At 35.7% G+C, this 21,681-nt stretch overlaps 3 protein-coding genes and 1 long non-coding RNA gene across 10 annotated transcripts; 1 reads left to right on the top strand and 3 right to left on the bottom strand.

Annotated features, from left to right (window-relative positions):
• Positions 1-706: 706 nt before the first annotated feature.
• Positions 707-9,290, bottom strand: LOC18603387 (pyruvate, phosphate dikinase, chloroplastic). 2 transcript variants are annotated; one of them, XM_007035326.3, is made up of 21 exons: positions 9,133-9,290; positions 8,674-8,995; positions 7,517-7,573; positions 6,972-7,205; positions 6,668-6,805; positions 6,186-6,348; positions 5,779-6,014; positions 5,525-5,653; positions 5,120-5,299; positions 4,685-4,822; positions 4,263-4,427; positions 4,017-4,178; positions 3,836-3,925; positions 3,259-3,397; positions 2,876-3,053; positions 2,485-2,614; positions 2,149-2,277; positions 1,761-1,898; positions 1,590-1,667; positions 1,211-1,302; positions 707-1,117 (listed from the first exon to the last, which is right to left on the bottom strand). In XM_007035326.3, the coding sequence occupies exons 2-21, from the start codon at positions 8,968-8,970 to the stop codon at positions 1,075-1,077; spliced, it is 2,916 nt and encodes a 971-aa protein (XP_007035388.3). In that variant the 5' UTR covers positions 8,971-8,995; positions 9,133-9,290; the 3' UTR covers positions 707-1,074. The 2 variants fall into 2 exon arrangements, with proteins under 2 accessions (XP_007035388.3, XP_007035391.3); XM_007035329.3 differs by having other exon boundaries at positions 8,674-8,998; positions 9,133-9,284.
• Positions 9,291-11,900: 2,610 nt separating this feature from the next.
• On the bottom strand, positions 11,901-16,458 carry LOC18603386 (putative E3 ubiquitin-protein ligase RF298). Of its 5 annotated transcripts, none has more exons than XM_018119965.2 (4): positions 16,297-16,458; positions 15,982-16,027; positions 13,603-15,748; positions 11,901-12,542 (listed from the first exon to the last, which is right to left on the bottom strand). In XM_018119965.2, the coding sequence occupies exons 3-4, from the start codon at positions 15,739-15,741 to the stop codon at positions 12,000-12,002; spliced, it is 2,682 nt and encodes an 893-aa protein (XP_017975454.2). In that variant the 5' UTR covers positions 15,742-15,748; positions 15,982-16,027; positions 16,297-16,458; the 3' UTR covers positions 11,901-11,999. The 5 variants fall into 5 exon arrangements, with proteins under 5 accessions (XP_017975454.2, XP_007035387.3, XP_007035384.3 ...); XM_007035322.3 differs by having other exon boundaries at positions 12,378-12,556; XM_088805545.1 differs by lacking the exon at positions 11,901-12,542 and adding an exon at positions 13,058-13,483.
• Positions 16,459-18,353: 1,895 nt separating this feature from the next.
• LOC18603385 (Cox19-like CHCH family protein) lies at positions 18,354-18,954 on the top strand. Its single transcript, XM_018119277.2, has 3 exons — positions 18,354-18,522; positions 18,623-18,668; positions 18,759-18,954. Exons 1-3 carry the CDS (start codon positions 18,382-18,384, stop codon positions 18,812-18,814), a joined length of 243 nt encoding a protein of 80 aa, XP_017974766.2. The 5' UTR covers positions 18,354-18,381; the 3' UTR covers positions 18,815-18,954.
• Positions 18,955-19,738: 784 nt separating this feature from the next.
• Positions 19,739-21,632, bottom strand: LOC18603384 (uncharacterized). 2 transcript variants are annotated; one of them, XR_016025881.1, is made up of 4 exons: positions 21,495-21,632; positions 20,469-21,359; positions 20,134-20,196; positions 19,739-20,063 (listed from the first exon to the last, which is right to left on the bottom strand). It is a non-coding gene; the product is annotated as an uncharacterized LOC18603384 (long non-coding RNA). The 2 variants fall into 2 exon arrangements; XR_016025882.1 differs by having other exon boundaries at positions 19,739-20,020.
• Positions 21,633-21,681: the final 49 nt, after the last annotated feature.

Here is a 21,681-nt window from a genome sequence, read left to right as displayed (position 1 = left end):
CAGCCGAACCAATCATAAAAGATCATTAGGATCATTAGATAAGGATTCCAGGTATGATATTTTCATGTAGCTCCAAAAAGCTGTTGTGTGTAATACTTGCTGACTTTATGCTTTTGTTGACCTTTTGACGTGTGGCTACTTATCTGTTTAACATGCAGACGTTATATCTACTACGTGCTACTTTGCGTGAGAGACTCTCAATCTAATGCAACACTTGTTCAGATAGTTTTAACAAGTGTACTCTCTTGTTTATTGTTTTTTATGACTCATTGTATACATTGAATGACTTGTAATGAAAAGTATGTATGAATCTGAACCAAGAAATGGAAGCTCTCTGTGTGCCCCTGTTTCTTGTACCAAAGACAGAACTTGGTTCTTTATTATCTGTGTCATTTGATAACAAAAGCAGATAAGGATGACACTAATTTTAACTTTTAACTTATCAGGGTGGACACAGAAAAGAGCCTTCCCCATAAATAAGGTTGGCTTTGGAGGGAACCTAGGTTTTGCTAATCACCTGGAAACGGGGAAACTATGGGCATGCATGTATTAGATTTTAAGGTTTTTAACAGTACAAGAAGCTTTGTTCAAAGCTTTGAGCTCGATGTCACAAGCAAAGACACAGTGATTTATTTTGTTGGTGCAATGAACTGTCAAAATTAAGTTCCTTTAGGGTAGTAAATAAAAAATAAAAATAAAAATGTAATTATAAGAACATGTTAGTTTATGACCTAAATGTTTATGATAAGAACATGTATAGTTTACTTGTACAAAATAACAAGCCATCCTATTTTACATGCTATTGAGCTTACAAAGACAGAATTAGAAGATATAGGCCTGCTGAGCTTTTTCTTGTAATTCTCAAGTCTCAGCTCCAACTCGTGTCAATATCATAGGAGCTGACTGTTATTCAGTATTTACACTTTTGTATAATCATATGTTCATGGTACTTTTCTTTTTAGGCCTTTTAATATGACAGCAATACGGTTGCAAGAAATTTATTTACAAGAGCATAGGAAAGTTACAGCATTTCATCCGACATGGAGTTGCTTGGTAGCTCTCAAGATCTTCTTTTCAGATGGCAACTTGAGCTGCTGCTAGCCTTGCAATTGGAACCCTGTCAAGGCAATTTGAAAATGAATTTGATCCGGTTTTATATGTAAACAAGTAGTATATAAATTACTGTTTCAAGGTATAAGAAGCATCCAACCTGAATGGAGAGCATGAAACATAGTCCAATCCAGCTTCTGCAAAGAAGGCAACAGAAGAAGGCTCCCCTCCATGCTCTCCACAAATTCCAACCTGTTCATCATCATTGTATTATTCCCAGAAGAAAATGTTTGAAATCAGTACCCAAAATATTGACAAAGGGTGACCTACAATCTGCTTGACATCTAAATGTACAGATGAATGTCTTTGTTTTTGTTTCTTGTAAGAAGAGATCGACACTGCAGGATTCCATGTCCATTGCAAGCAATAGGTTGATACCAAACATAGTGATGGGTGAAGAAATTCTACCCCTTGTTCATGAAATTGTGATAGTAAGTATGGTATAATATTATGCCTGCTAGTAAAACGCAAGTACTTGCCTTCAAGCTAGGCCTAGCTCCACGACCCTTTTCTGTGGCAATTTTGATGAGTTGGCCTACACCTTTCTGATCAAGTACCTGGCAATTCATTTACTAATTGTTGGTATTGAATTTGAAACGGTATTCTGTCTTCAGGGAAGGCTAATGAACACTCATATACTGTTGACCAACCTCAAATGGATCGCTTTGAAGAATGCCTTTGGATAGGTATATGGGAAGAAATTTGCCAACATCATCTCGGCTATACCCAAATGTCATTTGAGTAAGATCGTTGGTTCCAAAGGAGAAGAATTCGGCTTCCTTTGCAATCTACCATGATCAAATGTTAAATATTAGGCATACTTGTCGAGATTCATGAACATTTCTCAACCTTTATTAACCACAAAAAATAATATATCAACTATTTTACTGAGATTCATATCTGAAATGCTTCTCCTAGGAGAAAGTACAGGCAAGACTGCAAGTTTTATGCTCAAGAGTTTGAAGACAACGAAAATATACAAAACCCCGCTATTACAGAGTTTAGGAAAACAATGAGGAGATAGTTTGTTTAACGTACCTCATCAGCAACTAAGGCAGCTCTGGGGATTTCAATCATTGTCCCCACCTTATAGCTTAAGGAAGAACCCATCTCAGAGAACACTTTCTCTGCAATACTCCGTATTAAACTGACTTGATGACCAAGTTCCTGCAACTTTAAATTGTCAATTTTTTGCAACATCAATGGATCTGAGTGCTTAATCATGAAAATAGAGGAAACCCCATCAATTTTGATGTGTTGAAATCAAAATCAATCAGGAAGAATGAATTAGAAGCTAATTCTGAAGAATATTGACAAAACTTTGTAATGAAGATATGGAAAACACAACAGAAGCAAGAAGTTAAGGACTCATGCCTGAGGGGTTCCAACAAGGGGAACCATTATCTCAGGAAGAACTTTAACTCCTTGGTTGCTCATTGAGACAGCAGCCTGAAAGATTGCACGCGCCTGCATCTCAGTTAGTTCAGGATACGATATCCCCAGCCTGTTGACAGAACATCAAAAATCCATATAAACAAGATGAATTCTACGATAATCCAAATTCGACCTATACTCTATTTGGCACTTTCATGTGCTTCATTCATTATTTGCATGTACTGTGATAAAATCAGAAACCTGAATATTTCATAAAGATTTTATATCCTTATGCAACTAAGAAATAAAAAGGAAAAAAAAATACTGTCAGCTTTGAAGGTTCTAAGAATCAAAACTTAGACTAGAAAGCTCATTAAAATGGAATATTAACCTGCAGCCACGGAAACCAAGCATGGGATTCACTTCTGATAACTTTTCAATTCTTGAGAAAACTTCATCTTCAGTCGTGCCGGTCTCTGAAGTTAACTCACTTACTATCTGTTCTAGGTCACCTTCGGGAAGAAATTCATGAAGTGGAGGGTCTAACAATCGGATAGTTACTGGAAGGCCTGGAATTAAAATGAAATTCACACTCATCACTAGAGATGTAAACTAAAAGAGGAAAATATGTTCCTGTTTGCAAATTTTAAGCACCAATAGAGCTCCGACCAGGTTGGCATCACACTGTTAGTATTTCAATGCTACTGAGCTTGTAAGTCCTTGGACAGACAATGACACATACTGTAAAAGAAAAACAGAAGATGAGGAAAGTACCATCCATTGCACGGAAAATTCCCTCAAAGTCAGATCTCTGATAAGGAAGTAAGAGGTTAAGAGCTGCTTTCCTCTGTTCTGGTGTTACTGCCATTATCATCTTTCTGACAGCCTTTATCCTCTCATCTGAAGCAAAGAACTGAAAAGGATTCAAAAACATGAAGCAATTAGTAATTCTATTACCAGATATGATTTTTAAATATAAAACTGTCTGTTTTCAATGCACAGGACAACATACGTCCATAAAATGCATTTAGGATAGAATTTGATTTGACATCCCAAAACAGTATGTTCGTTCTCATTAACTAACAATTCATGCCAAAATTGGGGGGATGATAAGGATACTCCCCTGTAATCACCAAAAGAGAAAAAACAGTATATAATGCCCTCTCTCAACTGAATATGTAAGGCATGCATACTCTTTTGAATGCATATAATGAACTGATGGTAGTCCTGTGTAGTATATGAACCATCAATCTGCATGGAACTTGTAATATTTATTCATGGATCATTAAAAATGCTGCAAAGTCAAGGAGTTAATAAAAGACAAAGTCAAATATGATGACAGAAAAGTTACCATGTGTTCTGTCCTACAAAGGCCAATCCCTTGAGCACCATTATTTCTAGCTGTTAGTGCATCTTCAGGCGTGTCAGCATTTGCCATTACCTGTCAGCAAATTATAAGGCTGAATCAATCGAGAGACCTTCCAAATACTTAGGTATATAGCACTAATGGCCAGCTGAAGGACATATAGAACCTTGAGGCGCCTAATTTCATCAGCCCAAGACATAAAGGCTTCTAAATCACGACTTAATGCTGGAGGAGCTAGCGGCTGTTTTCCTAGAATTACTTCACCAGTAGAACCATTTAGTGAAAACCATTCTCCTTCTTTAATCACCATGTCTCCAACTGTGAGAACCTGCATTATAGATAAAGCAGCATATACAGCGAACCCCATTTCATGAGAACAGGCAAATTATAGGAGGAGGAAGAATAAAATTACCTTCTCAGCATCATTCACACGAATATCTGAACAGCCAGAAACACAACACTTTCCCCATCCACGTGCTACAACAGCTGCATGAGATGTCATTCCACCTCTAGCTGTCAAAATCCCAGCAGCCGCATACATACCTCCAACATCCTCCGGACTGGTTTCTGTCCTTACCTTTACACATGCAAAATCATGAGAGTGTTCAGTTCCTCAGATTATAGAAAAAGGAAGTTTAACTGCATAGTACACAGTTTTCTCACTGATAATGTGTTAGAACATAGAAGATTTCAGTAGTTCACACATCTGAATGGCTAAGCCTTTCAACAGGCAGTATCTTTTTCTCAAAATTACACATAATTTATACTTTTTTGAATTCAGCTTAGAATAGGATGATAATAAAATGTTATAAATGGACATCAAGATGAGCATACCAAGATGGGACTCTTTCCTTGTGCATGCCATTCTTCAGCATCATCAGCACTGAACACAATCTGCCCCACTGCTGCTCCAGGAGAAGCAGGTAACCCCGTGGCAACCACTTTGTCTTTGTAAGCAGAAGGGTCCTCAAACTAATTGGACCGAACATAACATTAGTCATGTTATCTTAATATTTACCAACTAACTAAAACATACTGAAAATGATATGATAATGATAGCCGTTATTGCATATTATTACATCAATCTGTTTCTGTTGTCCTCTGCATCAAAGATTGGTTTTTGTTCCCTCTATGGATAGTTCATCAATGCAAAAGTAAAGGTGGTCCTATCATTCATAGTCCATGCTTTTGGATCTGTACTTCAAGTTTGTTTTCAAATAAAAACAAAGAAAGCATATTTCCCTCATATTTAGTGTCTGGTGCACATACCTGTGGATGAAGAAGCTGGTCAAGATGTTGTGGTTCCACCATCTTAATTGCAGCACGTTTATCAACAAGTCCTTCATTAACCATGTCTACAGCTATCTTTACTGCACCTTTACCAGTACGCTTTCCAGATCGACATTGCAGCATCCATAACCTATTTTCTTGAACTGTGAACTCAATATCCTGTGTTTAACAAAGGGAGCAATAACCAAGAGTTAATTCTTCGGCTATTGGTTCAAGAGTGATCACCATGATATCTGTTTAAAAGATAATTTGGGAAAGTATTAAAAACTGGAAATATAGGTTCAATTTGTACTATAAATTACAACAAAGAATTGCACTAAATTAAAGTTGTCAATATACAAACTTGAATGAAGTTTTATATATTATGCAAGTAAAAACTTTTACCATCATATCCTTGTAATGTCGCTCAAGAATCTCACAGTTCTGCACAAGCTCTTTGTAAGCCTCAGGCATGTAACTTTTCATTGTGTCCAATTCTTCTGGTGTTCTAATTCCCGCAACAACGTCCTCTCCCTTTTCAGAGCGATTCATCAGTTACATTCATAAATTACCACAAAAGAGTCTTATTCTAATTTTAGAAATATGGAGAGAAATGAGGGAGTTGTGTAGAGATAGGAACTTTGGTATATGTTTACAACCTGAGCATTGACTAGGAATTCTCCATAGAGTTTCTTTTCTCCAGTGCTTGGATTTCTAGTGAATAAAACCCCCGTCCCTGAAGTATTTCCCATGTTTCCAAACACCATGGTTTGAATATTTACTGCTGTTCCCTTTAAACCAGTTATCTGATTGATGCTTCTATACTTAATGGCCCTTGGGCTGTCCCAAGAATCAAAAACTGCCTTAACAGACAACAATAACTGCTTCTTTGGATCTGCAAATAAAGATGCATCAAAGGTGAGAGTTTCAAATTTATCATATACATTCCAAATTTGAGGATAACTTAGTTTGCCAAACCCTTACGTGAAATCCACACTTGAGTATATTCAAAATTATAATAAAAGTTAGTACAGTGAGGAAAATTGATTCGAAGTTGCATTCCTACCTGAAGGGAACTTTTCACCCTTGGCTTCTACATAAACATTCTTGTACTGTTCTACGAGCTCTTTGAGATCAGATGCTGTTAGATCAGTGTCAAGTGTAGCTCCTTTTGCTTCCTTCATTTTCTCTAGCCTCTCCTCAAACAATGAGTGTGGAATACCCATTACCTAAATTATCAATGAAAAGAGTTTTGACAAAAACTCAGCAACAATGAAAAGAGATGACAAAATTTTTTTCGGAGGAAACTATCACAAATACCTTTGAGAAAAAATTTCAAAAAGTTGCACTAATTGACGAAGTTCAATGCATTTAGGTGGTTAATGTGTCTCACTGGATTTTCTATTTTGGGCCTAATCATTTCATTGAGTTAAGGTCAACCGAAAAAATTGTGTGAAACACATTAAATAAGAAACTCTGCTGACAGTGCATTTATTGAGATATGTTAATGTAATGAACCATATCAACTCATGAAAAAGAATAACTTACCACATCTCCAAACATATCGAGGAAACGTCGATAAGAGTCATAAGCGAAACGCTCCCCACTTTTTGCGGCCAAACCAGCAACCACTTCATCATTCAGTCCAAGGTTAAGGACAGTGTCCATCATACCAGGCATCGAGATCTAAACATATGGAAGAAATATCAGTCAACAAGCAAGCTCGATGTTCTACATACTGCATGTTTGCTGCCTAGAGTAAGAAATATGCCATGCACAGTTGCTTTAATTACCAGAAGCTGTGCATAACCCATAGGATCATTGCATTATTTTAAGCATCCCAATCCCTTACCGCAGCACCAGAGCGAACAGAGAGGAGTAGTGGCTTTGCCGGGTCACCAAGGATACAACCCATGTCTTCTTCCACACTCTTCGAGCCTTCCAATATCTCCTCCCACAGGCCTTCTGGTAGCTTCTTCCCATTCTGCTGATACTCCTGGCATGCTTCTGTTGATATGGTAAGTCCAGGTGGAACTGATAACCCAATGCTGGACATCTCTGCCAGGTTTGCTCCTTTCCCCCCTAACTACATTAATAAAAAAAAAAAAACACATTCATTAATCTGTCCAGAAACTCGCAATTTTACATAATAACCTGGTTTCTAGAGTGCATATATTGCACAAAATAAAATCAAGAGGATTTAACTGAAAATGTGAGCCAGTGCCATAGCAAAAAATATGTTTGAGCCCTATTCCAGCTTGACTTTTCAATACCATGGCATGCACGCATCCACGTAGAGATAAGACATAAAAAATAATATAAAAAAGACTAATAACGATAAAAATTTTGAAAGTTTCGTGAACTAATTGTTGCATAATAAAGATGAAGAATGCTTACCAGGGACTTCATGCCCTTATGGCCTTCACTCCTTCCTTTTCCAAAAGTAAATACTCTCTGTGCAAAGAAGTGAAGAGTCAATACAAGCTTGTAGCTAGTCCTTGCATTCTAAATTACAGATTTGGCTAAGTAGATGATACCATTCTAGCGGTGGATTTATATCACATCTGGTAACAAGCAAAGTTGCAGCAATCATGCCTATATGTGTTAACATGTGTATTTATATCCTTTTTTGGATTTTCATGGAATTAACATTTAAAGGCATTACGATGGTGAATTCCAGGAGACAGCAAGCAGGATGGGAACGAAGCTATTGCTATGCCGCATTGATGAATGCACATTCAAAGTCATCTCTTAGCTTGTTATGAAAAGACAAACACACGACCATAGATAGAACAAGGGACTTAATCACTTTAATCACGAAAATTATATTTATATAGACATTACATGTAGGTATCTCCTGGTTCCTACTCTTAGTAAGTACTATCAGTTTATTCATTCTATCAAACTTTTTTAATTCTAAATCTTGTTAGTTATTTTTTTTTATTTGAGAAAAGCGGAGATTCAATGCCCTCGAGCAAGAAAATTATACACTAATTATTGAATCAAATGCTTGAATACATTTTTTAATTAACTTAATTAATTAGTAAGATAATCTTGGAAATGTAAGATGAACAAATCAATGAATCATACTCCAACACCATCTTCTTCCCTCCCATCCATGGTCCCACTCAAAACTACCCCAACGACCGGAAATGCTCCATTTTGTACATAATAGGGCCTATCTTAGTCCGATCCAAGTATTCAACCCAAAACTTTGCAGCTCGTTACAGCCCAAACTAAGCCCCCATTGGCCACTACCCGACAGAACTAAAGCTGGCTAACTAACCCAATCCCAAGCCATCCAGCGGTCCCATATATTGCAGCAAGGTCATGCACCAGAAAACTGACATATGAGCCCAGAAACATGAAAGGCCAGCCCAGATAGGTCAAAACTACAAAAACTACTGCCACCTTATCCTTCATTAGTATTACATCCTAAAGAAGCTGGTTAATCTTGTTTTAGTTAATTGGGCTCATGCTTGCTAATCTAATTTTTAACTACTGAGTTTTGCATGCAGTCTTAACTGATAAGAGAAGAAAAAGAACGAGTATACCTTCTCCATAGTCCGTGTTGGATCAGACACCGGCGTAAGTATGGCTTCCGCCACCGTCTCAACCTTCCTCTGTTTCGAACTCGACAACTTCTTTCCGTTACTACGGGGATATTCTTCGGTGACGCAACGAGCAACTCCAAGACGACGGACACACCTTGGCCTCGCACCAAGAAATGAACGGTTCTCTCTAACGAGATCAAAGTAATGATGATGATCCGTGTACTTTCCCTTGAATAGCCCCTGCTTACATACATCTGCCGTACTCCTTATAACTATTCCTTTCATAGCCGAAGACATTTTCTCTTTTCCTCAACTTTTTATCCTGCTTAATTCGATTTGTTTGAATAAATTTTAAAAAAAAACAGCAAAATTATGAAGAAATAAACAAAAAATTCAATGAAAGTAAATAAAAAAATGAATTAAAAAAATAAAAATTTGATATTGGAAAATTGATGCTACCTGAGCTTGGAAAGAGAGGGAAGAGTGATTGATTCTTTGAACCTTCGAGGCGGAGAAGCAGACCTCGGATGGAGTTAAAAAAATGGCGGTTGGTGTTTTATATATTTATTTATTTATTATAATAAGTTTTAAGAAAATAAAATGAATAAAAGCAAAATAAAAAGGCTTTGATGAATGACATGAGTGGATGGGATTGCGGTTATAGCGCTAAGTCATGGGGGCTAAAGGAACTTTGAATTCCTCGAATTTCCTTAAATGCCCTCGTAGGAAATGGAGAGAAATTCTCGCTACAACCTCGTTTCACGAAAGTTGCGAATCATATTCCAACACGTGCCTCGTCGCCATCTACGTGTCATTTTTGAATTGGTTGTTGGTGGGTGTTGAGCTATTTTGTCTTGTGTGTTGCATGAGATTGCGTTGTTGTCCTTTTTCTTTTGTTTTTTTTGCCCTTTATTATTAAGAATTTCAGGATGTTGCATGGCACGCACATTAACAACAAAGGCCCATTCAACGACAAAAGAGTTCAGTTTCAGCAATGGTTGGAAGGATTTAATTCCTATTTCAATATCAATATCACCGTCCATTTCTATCCCAATTGAATGTATGTTCATGGTTATTCTCATGTGAGAAATACAATAACATATTTAAATCTCTATATTCTTTTAAATTTATTTTTAAATTTCACTTGCACGTCCTGTTATCATAAATATGATATCACTAAAAATTAAGTAAATTTTAAATTTATTCTTTCAGTCTACATTTTCTGAACAAATAAATTAGTTGTTAAATTGAGTGTGTTTTGATATTTTATTAAGTTAAACTAACGATATAACTCCTTTTGAGAATATAATTATTTACAAAAGATTAATTGAGAAAATAAATACGATATGTTAATTATATGAAAAAAGAAAAGGTATAAATCATATGAGATGGAAGTGAAATTTATCATTCTTTTTATTATTTTTTCGGTTGAACTTGACCTCAAATTATATATATTTAAAAAATTTGGGTTTATCAAATGTCATATCATAAGATTTTACAAATACATGAGGTTGCAAAATTGTAAAAGAAAAATGCTACTACATAATAATAAATACCTTATAAGATTTCTTTGTCACCAAATTAATTGGAGAATAACATCCCATGTATGAGGAACTGCGAATCTGTTTTCGTGGCATTCAATCAACACTATGTCGCCTTTGGGTCTTTCTCGATATTTCTTAACTTTGTTTGTCTTTGGACCACAATTCAAATAACATGTATATATATATATATATATATATATGTCATTTCATGAAAGCCTTAAGATATTATTGTAGTAGATAAATATAATTAATGGGACAAATTGGTCGTCATTCACAGAACACAAAGCAATAGGACATTTTAGGGAGTTCCATTCCATTGGAGTGAGGGATGATCTAGTGGTTGAATCTGGGTATGATGAATAGAAGAAAAACCATAACCAAAGAGTGTTTACAGTAGTTGTTGAGTGTACTTTGACTCCACAGGTATCATGCCACGTGGCTAAGCCATGGACACAAGAGGGAAACTGCAATCTTGCTCTCTCCTGCCTTATCCTTCCAAATATATATACCTATCAGCTCTCAACTCACTCTCACATATGTATGAATCATGGTGGTGATGGTGGTGATTATGATCCAATCAAACTCCTTGGAGTCACACCAATTGCTATCATGGAAGCCTTTTATGGACGTAATCAAGTTAATACAATAAAAACCTAACTCAAACTCAAAAAATAATCTATCAGATTAAGTGCTAAGTTAATCTGTCTTTTTGCTCAAAGAATTAAGTTCAAATCTCTCATTTCCCAAATCAAAATATAACTTAGAATATCATAAATCCTTGGAGCTTGTTAGACCTTAGATCAACACCTTCTCTAGACCTCTCCTGCCTCCAAACTCCAATGGATGAAAGAGAGAACAGCATAATGACCATGCTGCTTCTAACCCGAGAAATCGGAATGACAAAAGGTAGACATAAAGAAGAAGAGGAAGAAGAAGAAAAGGAAAGCATGAAAGTCCATGCTGTCAATGTCTGAATGTAAACAAATATAACAGAACTTTCTTTTCCTTATAAACGGAGGGAAAGGGAAAATAAGACAAAGCAGCCCTTGTTAGTTGTTACAGTGGAAACTGTGAAAACTAGAGTCAGTCTCTTGGCAAGACATGACACTTGATAAAGCAGCAAATTGCTAAAAGTTAATATTGACAAGAACAATGGAAGGAGACTCATAATGTTAGGAAATGCAAAATAAAAGCACAACTCTATATATGAACTACTAATGTGAAATGCCTCTAGTTAAAGAGCTGGTTGTCTATCGAGAAACATAGGGTTTAGAAGGCATATAAGGAAGGAAACATATAAAGAAAGAAATAATTTGCACCCGAATATTTAGTTCATTGGTTGGTGCATGATCCCCTGCCTAGAGAGCAGAGTTCGAATTCTCCCTCCCCCAATTATAAAAAAAATAAAAATGCAATATGTAATTAACTTCAGGTGCAGCTTGAAAGTTGCTTTATTGTTCATCAATTGATAGTGAATATCAAACGGGTTTAACCTGTATCTCGGTAGTCAAAGCTACCCCTTAGAAAGTATTCCAGTAAATACTAAAGAAACTCACAGAGAATCACATACTTTAGACCTGCCTTCTGTCTAGCTTAGTATGTTAAACTAATTAACTCTTATAACCACTTGAAATAAGGGGGAAAACAAAATGAAGCATCATCTTGCACCGTAATGCAACTTAATTGTCTCAACTCTCAAAAGGTGCAACTCAAATGCATTATTCAATTCAAAGGAGTCCCACAAACATTATTCAGAACACTCAACTCACTTCAAGATTAAAATTAAGAGCGAGCATAACGTACAGGAATACGCCGCTGGATGGGACTCCTACAAGAAGGACAGTCCTTCATCCCTTGTTTCTCATGGAGCTCATTGCATGTAGTACAAACAACCTGATGAGCACATGGGATAAAAACCACAGACATCTCCTCTGACAGGCACATCACACACTCACGTTCACGTTTCACACCTCCTCTTCCTGAGAAGTCTTGGAAATCTGTCACAACTTCTGAGATAAAAGGGGTTTGAGACTCCTTTTGAGCCATGCCATATTTGCTGTCTATAAATCTGCCCACATAGCTTCCATCAATGCCCCTTCGAAGTGCAGCAATTTTGGAAGAGTCTGTCTTCAGTCTCAATTGAGAGATTTCCTTTTCAAGTTTCTGAATATCCTCTTTGTACTTCTGCAAACTGGTTTCTGCTTTTGACTTAATCATTAACTCCTTTGATTTTGCTGAAGCCTCAATTTTTTCTCTTTCCTTTCTTATTGAACTAGCCTGAGTAAGTACTTCTTCCTTTGCCTTCTCTTCCTGTTGCCATCTAGCCTGAGATAGTTTTCCTTTCCAATGAGAACAGGGCAATAGCATAAGCCATAATTACAAGAAACACCTACTCAGACAAGCAAGGGATCCCTTTGTTTTTTAACAAACTAGCAGCGTACCTTCAAAGTCCTGACATAATTGTGGCTTGAAACCATACATTTGATATGTTATATCCAGTCAGTTAGAAAACAAATAAAAAAACTCTCGGAAGCAGCTTGAAAAATTGTGGAAATATGTGTAAGGTGAAGTGAATATGCTATAGGACAACTCCACACCCAAATGCTAGGGCATAATATGAAATCAGAGCTAGGATGTAGTGACTACTACTTTCTGTCCAATTTTCTTCCGAAAATTTGGAAACAAAAAAAAAGGTAGTAATAAATAGTCGGAAACGTGTATAACTTAAAACATAAAGTATAGAATTGGCCCACGAATGTGAAGATATATTGGCAACCTATACTCTTCTGGCATGTACTAGAATGGACAATCTGAAAATACCCAGACTCCTTTTCTTTGCATTTGCATTACCTTTTACTAGCAAAAACAGATCTTTTGTGCACATTACATGCACAAGAACCCTTTACATGCATTTACCATATTCGTTTGCCATCTCAAAGGAGTATCCCAATTGTGTCTGCCACACTTATTTGATGTGAATGTCACACCAACTACATGGAATACATGACACCTAGAGAATGCCATGCAAAAGTTTTAGATTCAACACTTCCAATTTGGGGACTTCAGAATTGGTGTCAATTCATTAAAACACTTTTCACAATCCCATCTATGAACTACCTCTCTGGAGCAGTTTGGCAACTTCTTTTGACCATTCAAAATATGCAAGATGTCAAAACATTACAATGTGAGGATGATTCTCAGAAATCTGACTTGTCTACATCAAGTATCGGATGCTTTCCTCACCATGTCTCATGTTTACAAAGCTGCTGGTAGAAATTTATTATAAATTTATAGTATATCAAGGATTACCTCTTGTTTCTACGAGGAGAAAATTGGGGGAGAGAAAGAAGAGATAAAGAAATGCTTGGAAATTAAACTTACATACCTCAAGCTGTTCTTGGAGAACTTTAGCCTGCTGTAGTTCCTGCAACAGCTGGGCAACCTTACGCTTTTCAGTCATGAGCTCTTCCTGGAAAAAGGTTTTCTGCTTCTCCCAAGACTGAACTTTCATTAGTGTTTTTTTCTCTCTCTTCGACACCTCCTGACAGCTAGCTGCAGACTCAGCTGCACGTAATTTTGCAGCCTCCATCTCCTGCCGTAGTGCTGCATTTTCCACCTCAAGCCTGCGCACAGTAGCATTAGCACCATCCACCTGCCCACCAGCCTTACTCAAAGCACTCTCCATCTCAACAAGCTTCTTCAAAGTGTTATCCTCCAAAGTTGATTTCTCTTTCTTGAGCCGTTCAACTTCTTCTTTCTCTTGCCTCAAAGTCTTAAGTTCAGCTTTGTCCTTACTTAGTCGACGAGCAGCTTGCATAACCTTTTGATTGGCCCATTCTGTCCATTCCTGGAGCTGATTTTGCAGTTCCTGCACCCTAGGGACCAGCTTCAGAATCATCTCATCCTTCTTATCCTGAGGGACCCACTGCCCCAGGGATTTATCATATGGCATCCCAGCATAGCTCAAATTAGCAGACTCACAATGAGAAACAGAAGGCACTACAATTGAGTTGCTTTTGGTGGGCAGTGAGAGCGAAAGCTCAGTATCAGCAGTTGATAATGCAGGTGGGTTATTGATAGGTAGTAACGCAGGTGGCATGTTTACTTGGGGTGAAGTGGTTGCTATATTGGTCTTAGGCAATGCAGAAATATTATTACCATTATCTAAGCAAAATGTTGCAGAAGAAGAGGGTCCCGAATTGACAGAAAGATTGTGACTCCCATTATCTTGAGGGATATCAGCTCCCATTGCCTTAATTTTCAAGGATGCATTTTTTATATTGACAGCTGCAGAGTCAGAGACAGATTTTAGTTTCTTGTCCAATATTAAACCTCCCAAACCACTCAGTTTAGCTCTCGATGACCCTCTAGTTCCATATGTCCTGTAGTTTTTCTCCAGATGAAGTGACTTCTGCCGAAGAATGTATTCCCTCTTGGTAGAGTGAATCTTTCTACTCCCCACAAACTTTTCTTCCAGTGTTGAAGACTGAGATGTTCCTGCTGCACAGAAAGTTTTATCTGCACTATCAGAAATGGAGCTTGTTCCCTCTTTCTCTGAGACTATACCACTTAGAACAAGGGAGTTCTTAGATTTTGTTGTGCTATTGACTCCCATAGATGGTGCCTTTGGAAGAGAACTATGAGAACAAGGAATGCAAGGAACAGGTTTACAAGGATTAGGAAAATTCATATCAGAACTTTTAGCTTCTGTCTTCAACAGGTTAGAAGTAGAAGAACTCCCATTGGAAGCTTCGTCGCCAACAAAACCACTCAATGGGTCACCATCCATAGAACAAGCATGCGATACATTCATGTCACAAATCAACAAGCACCACATTGCATCCCCAGTGCTGAAGAAAGGCCGAACCTCTCGAAGAACACAAACCAGTTCTGCTAATATATACTTTTCCAGCTGCTGTAGATCCTCAAAACAGTGGTCCCTGGAAGAGTTGATGTCTTGGCCACTTCTAAGAAATGCTAAGGTATTATCCACTATATTTGAAACAGTATCTTTACAACCATAACAAAGGCCAGACCTCAAGACTGCCTTAGTAGCAATTTCTTCTGTGTAACCACAAGCAACAATTTTCTTTATTGCACTCTTGAATATTGCATCCAAATTGCTTAAAACAAGTTCTTCTAGCTGAGATTCTGTGAGATCACTCCAATCAGCATCTTGATATTCATCTGCTTCTATTTCCTCTCTAGGCTGGCTTGGCCCAACCTCAGAAGAACCTACCGTGCTGGACAATCCCAGGTCAAGTTTTAATCCATCTGAATGATCTTGGTTAACACCGCACAAGTCACATGCACTAGCTTGACCATGGACTGGGGTGATTTCAAACTTCTCAGCACAAAATTCATAACTTGGATACTCGTTTTGAGGTGAAGGTATAATCTTATTTGGATCGCCTAAAGGCGGATCAGCCCGGAACTTTCTCTTATTCCTGCTACCTTTTTCTTGAATTGATATCAAGGGAGACACTTGACTACTACTACTACCGTTAAGAACCATTGATGCCATTTTCAAGCTGCATCCAGAAAAACCAACAATCCAATTACATTTATCAAACTATCTATCAATCCTCAATGCAAAAACTAAACTATCCAATGACCCATTTCACCAAACCCAACAAAAAATATAATATGCACTCCAAAATTCAACTTAATCAGCTCATTAGATCATACACTATCAAACTAGACATAGTAATAATATCAAATTACACATTCAAACCAAAAAAATAAAAAAGGACAACAACCGTACCTTTATATCTCAAGTATCAAAATTAAAATCACCAAAAATCAAAATTCTGCAACAAAAGAAAAAAGTAATCAATTAAAAAAAAAAGGAAGACTACCGGATTCTAGAATTAATCAATGCATTAGCAAATTACCCACTAAGTAAAACTGCAAAATTTTTATTCTATCTATCAATTTTTAATATATAATCCAAAATTAAAAATAAGCCAACAGATCAAGAAAAAAAATCCAAAAAGAAAAATCGATTGAGTAACTACTGAGGCAACAAAAGATCCTTTTATTTGATTTATGATTTGATTTCGGTGATCGAAATACATACCCAGATTATAAAACTTATTTGTTGAAGCAAAAATCAAAGGTAAGACGAATCTCAGACCATCGGTGAAAGGTAAGAGAATACATATATATAGAAAAGAAGCAACTCTTCTCTTTTTTTTTTTTTTAAGTTTTTTGGGTTTATTTTCTTTTAATTTATTTTACCTGCATTGAAGGTCTCTCTGTCACTCTCTAGATAAATATTTTTGGTTTGGACAATTTTTTTTTTTTTTTTTGTCTGTGGAACCATGGTTGGCAATTTCGCTGTCTTAAACTAACCATGGTTAAGGAAAATTACACCTGATTTAGATTTTTATTCATTTTTTTAAAAAATAAAATGGAATTAAAAAATATCATCATTATTTTTGCAAAGAATTTTGAAAAATACAAATAAATTTATTATTTTAAATTATTTTAACATCATATTAAATTAAATTTAAGGTAAAATATTCGTACTTATTAAGTTTTAATCAAAATTCTAAATAAACTTATTAATTTTTAAAATAAACACTCCATTTCAATAGTATAAATATTGTTAACAAAAATTATAAAAAACAAAAATATTTTTTTATTAATTTAAAAAATTATTATTATTTTAAAAAAAAATCGATCGATGCTTCCACCGGCCTGTGCTCCCAAATATCAAGCTCCCAAGAGAGCTCCAGTGCTCCCCAAATGGGGAGCTTTTTTTTTTAATAAATAAAAAATCAATTAAGGGAAAATTATCTTTGTATCATTATCATGTCATTAATTTGATAAAAACACTAACGGTTAATTTAACTGTCTAATAAAAAATATTTTTTTAGATGAAGTGTCTATTATAAAAATTAATAGATTTATATGTAATTTTGATAAAAAAAATTAATACGTAAGGGTATTTCATCATTAAATGTAACATTTATGATCAAACTTTTTTTTGTTATTAATTGTTTTGCCTAATTTACAGAAAGAATTCAATAAAGGTAGGCTAAATATAAATTTTATAAACTTATATTTTAAAAAAAAGTTGTTGAATTATTTTACTTATTGAACATAAAAAAAATATTTTTAAAATTGTGTATCACACAAATCCTTAATTTTAATAAAAATTTTAAAATAATAATATTTTAAAAAAATTATAAACTATTTATAAATTTTAAATAAATTTTTATACTTATATCACATTATTAATTATCACTAATCAAAACATTATTCATCATTTTTATGTCAACATGACGTTAATGTGATATTAAGATGATGCGTGAAAATACTATATCAGCATGTTACATTGTTATTTATTATGATATACAAACATGTCACGACAACATCATGTGATATAAAAATAGCATGTGATGTTTTGACTGACGACAGTTAATCAATTGTTAGTTATAAAATCTTATTTGATTTAAAATAAAAATACCAACTTGATTAAATATAATAAAAAATTAAAAACTTATTTAAAATTTTTTCAATATTTGAAATTTTTTTTTACGTATTATGATAGTTGATACTTTTCGCTCATGTGATATATAACATGTCTTAATAACCTTAATTAAGACATGAACAGATAATAACAATTAACATCAAAGTTGTAACGATTTTAGATATAAGTATCATGACTTTTCAACGTCTGAATATTTGGTGCATGATCCTTTATTTAGAGACTAAAATTTGAATATTATTTTCTTAATTAAAAAAAGGGATCATGACTCTCTAAAATTTTCAATGTTTTGTATTGTAGTTAAGTTGAAAAACACAAAAGCTTTGAAAATTTGGAACTTGAAACTTCTTATAAAGAAAATTGAGTTTTAATTGATTGACGTGATGATTTCAACAAACCATTTCCACATTGTCTTAATTTTAAATTGAGCATTATCTTTATATTAAAAATTATTAATAATTTAAAAACTTTTGAGTTAATGTTATATATATAATATAAACTTGATTTTTTATTAGAATTTATTAATTGTTTTTTTTTCTTTTTTCAATTAAAAACGGTTTAAGCCTAATGGTTTTGACCGAAGACCAAAAAGAGCTAAACCACACGCTACAACAACCCCACACCACCCCCCCCCCCCCCCCCCCCCCCCCCCGCACCCCCCAAAAAAAAATGGACCAAGAAGCGCCACCGCCAAAATCTCCGCCCCTGTCTCAACCGCAGCAAGCGGTGCTCCACCAAGACGACGCCACCGACGACGATGAGAATGTGAAGCAGCTCGAGGAATGCTCTGCTCTCTACTTGTCCTTGCAAGTAAATAAAATATTCTCTTTTTTTTTTTGGTTCTTTAAACCACTCTAAAACCCTAGTTTAAACCCTTTTTTTGTTAAATTTTCACTGCATATGTTTGCAGGATTGTCTTGTTAACAGCAACAGGAATTGGAAGTCTTGTCAAATGGGTATGCTTTAAACTCCTTCATTTTCTTGTTGCTGGTAATAAACCCAGTTGGAAAACTTGGCTCCTTGACCAAGTTTCTGTTTTTTGACAGAGGTTCAAGCTTTGAAGGCATGCAACGAGAGGAGGAAGAATAGCAAAGGGAAGTGAAATTTTTTGCTGTAAGATTGAGGAAAATTGCTTCACAAGTTCACAAATTCTGAGCAAAGTTTTGATTTTTGTTGTTGATTGGGCTGAGAAATGTAATGCAACAGCTATTAATGGACTCCATGTTTCTTTGATCTTGACAAGTACTTTGTAGAAGATATCTTATGAGAATTTATCCTATTGTTCTACCAAATCTTAACTTGTCAATCTGCATTTGCATTTTGGCCTTCATAGAAAATGTATTACTTTAGCAACTGGGTGAATAGAATCCTTCATAAACTACAAAAAAACTCCTCAGGGGAATTTCTCTGTTGGTACTGGGAGCCTGTAATCTTTGATAACATGATTTTTACTGCAAATATGTTCTCAGTTCCTCCTTGACTCTTGGTTTAGCTTAACCAACAACATGAAATGAAATAATTAACTTATAGATTCTAGAATGAAATGAATCAGAATAGAAACATAGGACCTCTCTGCCTGGTGACATTACTGCCTGCCATCCTTACTGTCCCTTTAAAAATAATCTTTATTTAATCAGAATTAAATATAATCTTGCTCTGAAGTATAATGCAGAAAGCTTAAAATACCAAAAATACTTTTAATTTTATGAGAAAAACAAAATTTAAAAGTTGAGAGTAATTGTTTAACAAAGTAGCACAATGGGCTGGTTTTCCTTTCATAAGGGAGAAGTTACAACAATGGAACAGGAAATCATATCCACTTCTCCAGGATGGAGAACGAAGAACCCAGGTAAACTTTAGGTTGTTGTAATGGGCATAGTTAACATCTAACCTAGAAAGATGTTGTGGGGGAAAAGGAAAAATGAATTTCATCATTCAACATAGTTCAAAAATAAAAAGAGCTTGATGAATAGAAGTTGCAGCATCTAATAGCTGCTTTAAAAATTAAAATGAAAGTTTCCAGTCATATCAAAAGAACAATGTAATTATAACTTTATCTGCATTTTTGGTCTTCACAGAAACAGTGTTACTTACTATAATTAACAATGTAATGAAGGTAAATCAAAACATCAACAAAACCCTTCATATAAACTTAATAGGGTAAATGAAGATTTCTCAAAAATGGAACTTCACAACGGGATTGCTCTGTTTGTTCTCCAAGACTTTCACTTTGATATCACAGCTTTAACTGCCCGTAGCTAACCGCTAAAAGGATGCTAAGTTCCCTTCCCTTGAGTCCTTGACTTGGCTGAAAGGTTGTCATTCCATGATTGCGAAATTGCAACCAACAACTGGGTCAAGGAAATTATCAACTTATAGATCCTAGTATGAACAAATCAGAGTATAACAAAGGAAACTCACAGTGACTTTTACAGAAGACCTTGTCAAAAGCAGGTGCTGCCATCCTTCCCACTGCTTCTCTTCCTGGATAATATCAAAGTGTCATGCCAGTCATTCAAGAGGTGCACAATTTGCAAAGGGGTGATCTAAGAAGCATGAACTGACAATGTTTGGTGTAAATTCAACCCTGTTTACCCTGTTTCAAATTCATACTTCTACACACAACTTATTAAAGGACATGATTTTTAACACAAATAGTCAAATCCTTGTACCAAGAAGACTTATGATTGAGTTCGAAAGGAATATAAAGATGCATCCAATATACACTAACAGATGCAAGGATTATAGTAGGATACCTTGATATCTGTTCTCCTTTAGCAAAATCATCCAGTGAAACAAAGCATGGGGTGTATCCAATTGTGGTGAATTCTCCCATGGTTCGAAAAATTCTAGTGTCTCGAAGGCTTCCTTTTTCCAGATTGTAGCAAACTACAAACTCATCATTGAAGGAAATCAGGATTTCCCCATTCTTCAAAAAGATTAGTGGATAATAGTAGTCAGTCTTGCAGTCAGTCACATAAGGATTTATTCGAAACTGTGTAGTCCAGGATTCCTTGACACCATAGTCCTTCGTAACGCAAATTTCTAATTCCCAAGCACCGTTGGCACGATAACAACATGCAGATAGACAGCCATCAAACACCCCCAACCTCAAACGATCGAATGAAAGCATGTCTAATTTGAATTGAGGCGGTGCAGGAACTTCTCCTAACAGGTCCTTCTCAAAGTCAAAACAAGTAATTGCACCATAACAACAAACAGCAAGGTTATTTTCAGTAGCCCAATGAAGAGTTTCATGCAAGAAAGTGTTAAAAACTCAAGGAACTAATTTCACCAAGTGCATTTCCAATGCTTCTCCATGATCCTGTACCCAGAGTGTATATTTCAGCCTCTAGTAGATACGGCAGCACTTTAAAAGTATGTAACACCTTGAATTCATTAGTTCTGACATTGAAGCCTAAAGCAAAAGATTTATTATATCTCCCATAATCATCAGGCACCGGAATAGTAATGTACTCACCTAAAACTGGGTTGCATACATAGATTGATCCCTCTTGAACCCCGGATAGGCAAACCAGCCCATTGCAAGAATTGACAAGGTCACATTCATAGTTCTGTAAGTCAAATTGTTTTGCGAAATTCATCTTCTCGAACCAGAAGCGGTTTGTGCCAGAATCCTCTACCACCTGGGATAAATGCAATATCCTCGGTTGGCGCTTATGCGGTTTCTTTTTATCAAGATGCAAATGGGTGATATTGAAAGGTGAAGTTTGGCAAACTGTGGATCAGAAATTATACGAAACCAAGTTTTGCAGACGCACCTGCATTTGCCGAGGGCCTTTACAGGAAGCCTTAAGAATATCTCCACGATGATACTCGATGGGAAATCTGTCAACTGCCATTCTGTTTCTTCTTTTTCAACCCTCTTTGGGGACCCCGATCCTCTTTTTATCTTTTCGCCATCCATGAAAATTTTTTTTGCCCACTACTATTTTTCCCACTTTTTTC

The sequence above is a fragment of the Theobroma cacao genome, chromosome 4 (assembly GCF_053813885.1).
Source record: "Theobroma cacao isolate CCN51 chromosome 4, ASM5381388v1, whole genome shotgun sequence".
Lineage (NCBI taxonomy): Eukaryota > Viridiplantae > Streptophyta > Magnoliopsida > Malvales > Malvaceae > Theobroma > Theobroma cacao.
This window is presented reverse-complemented; position numbering and strand designations above follow the sequence as displayed.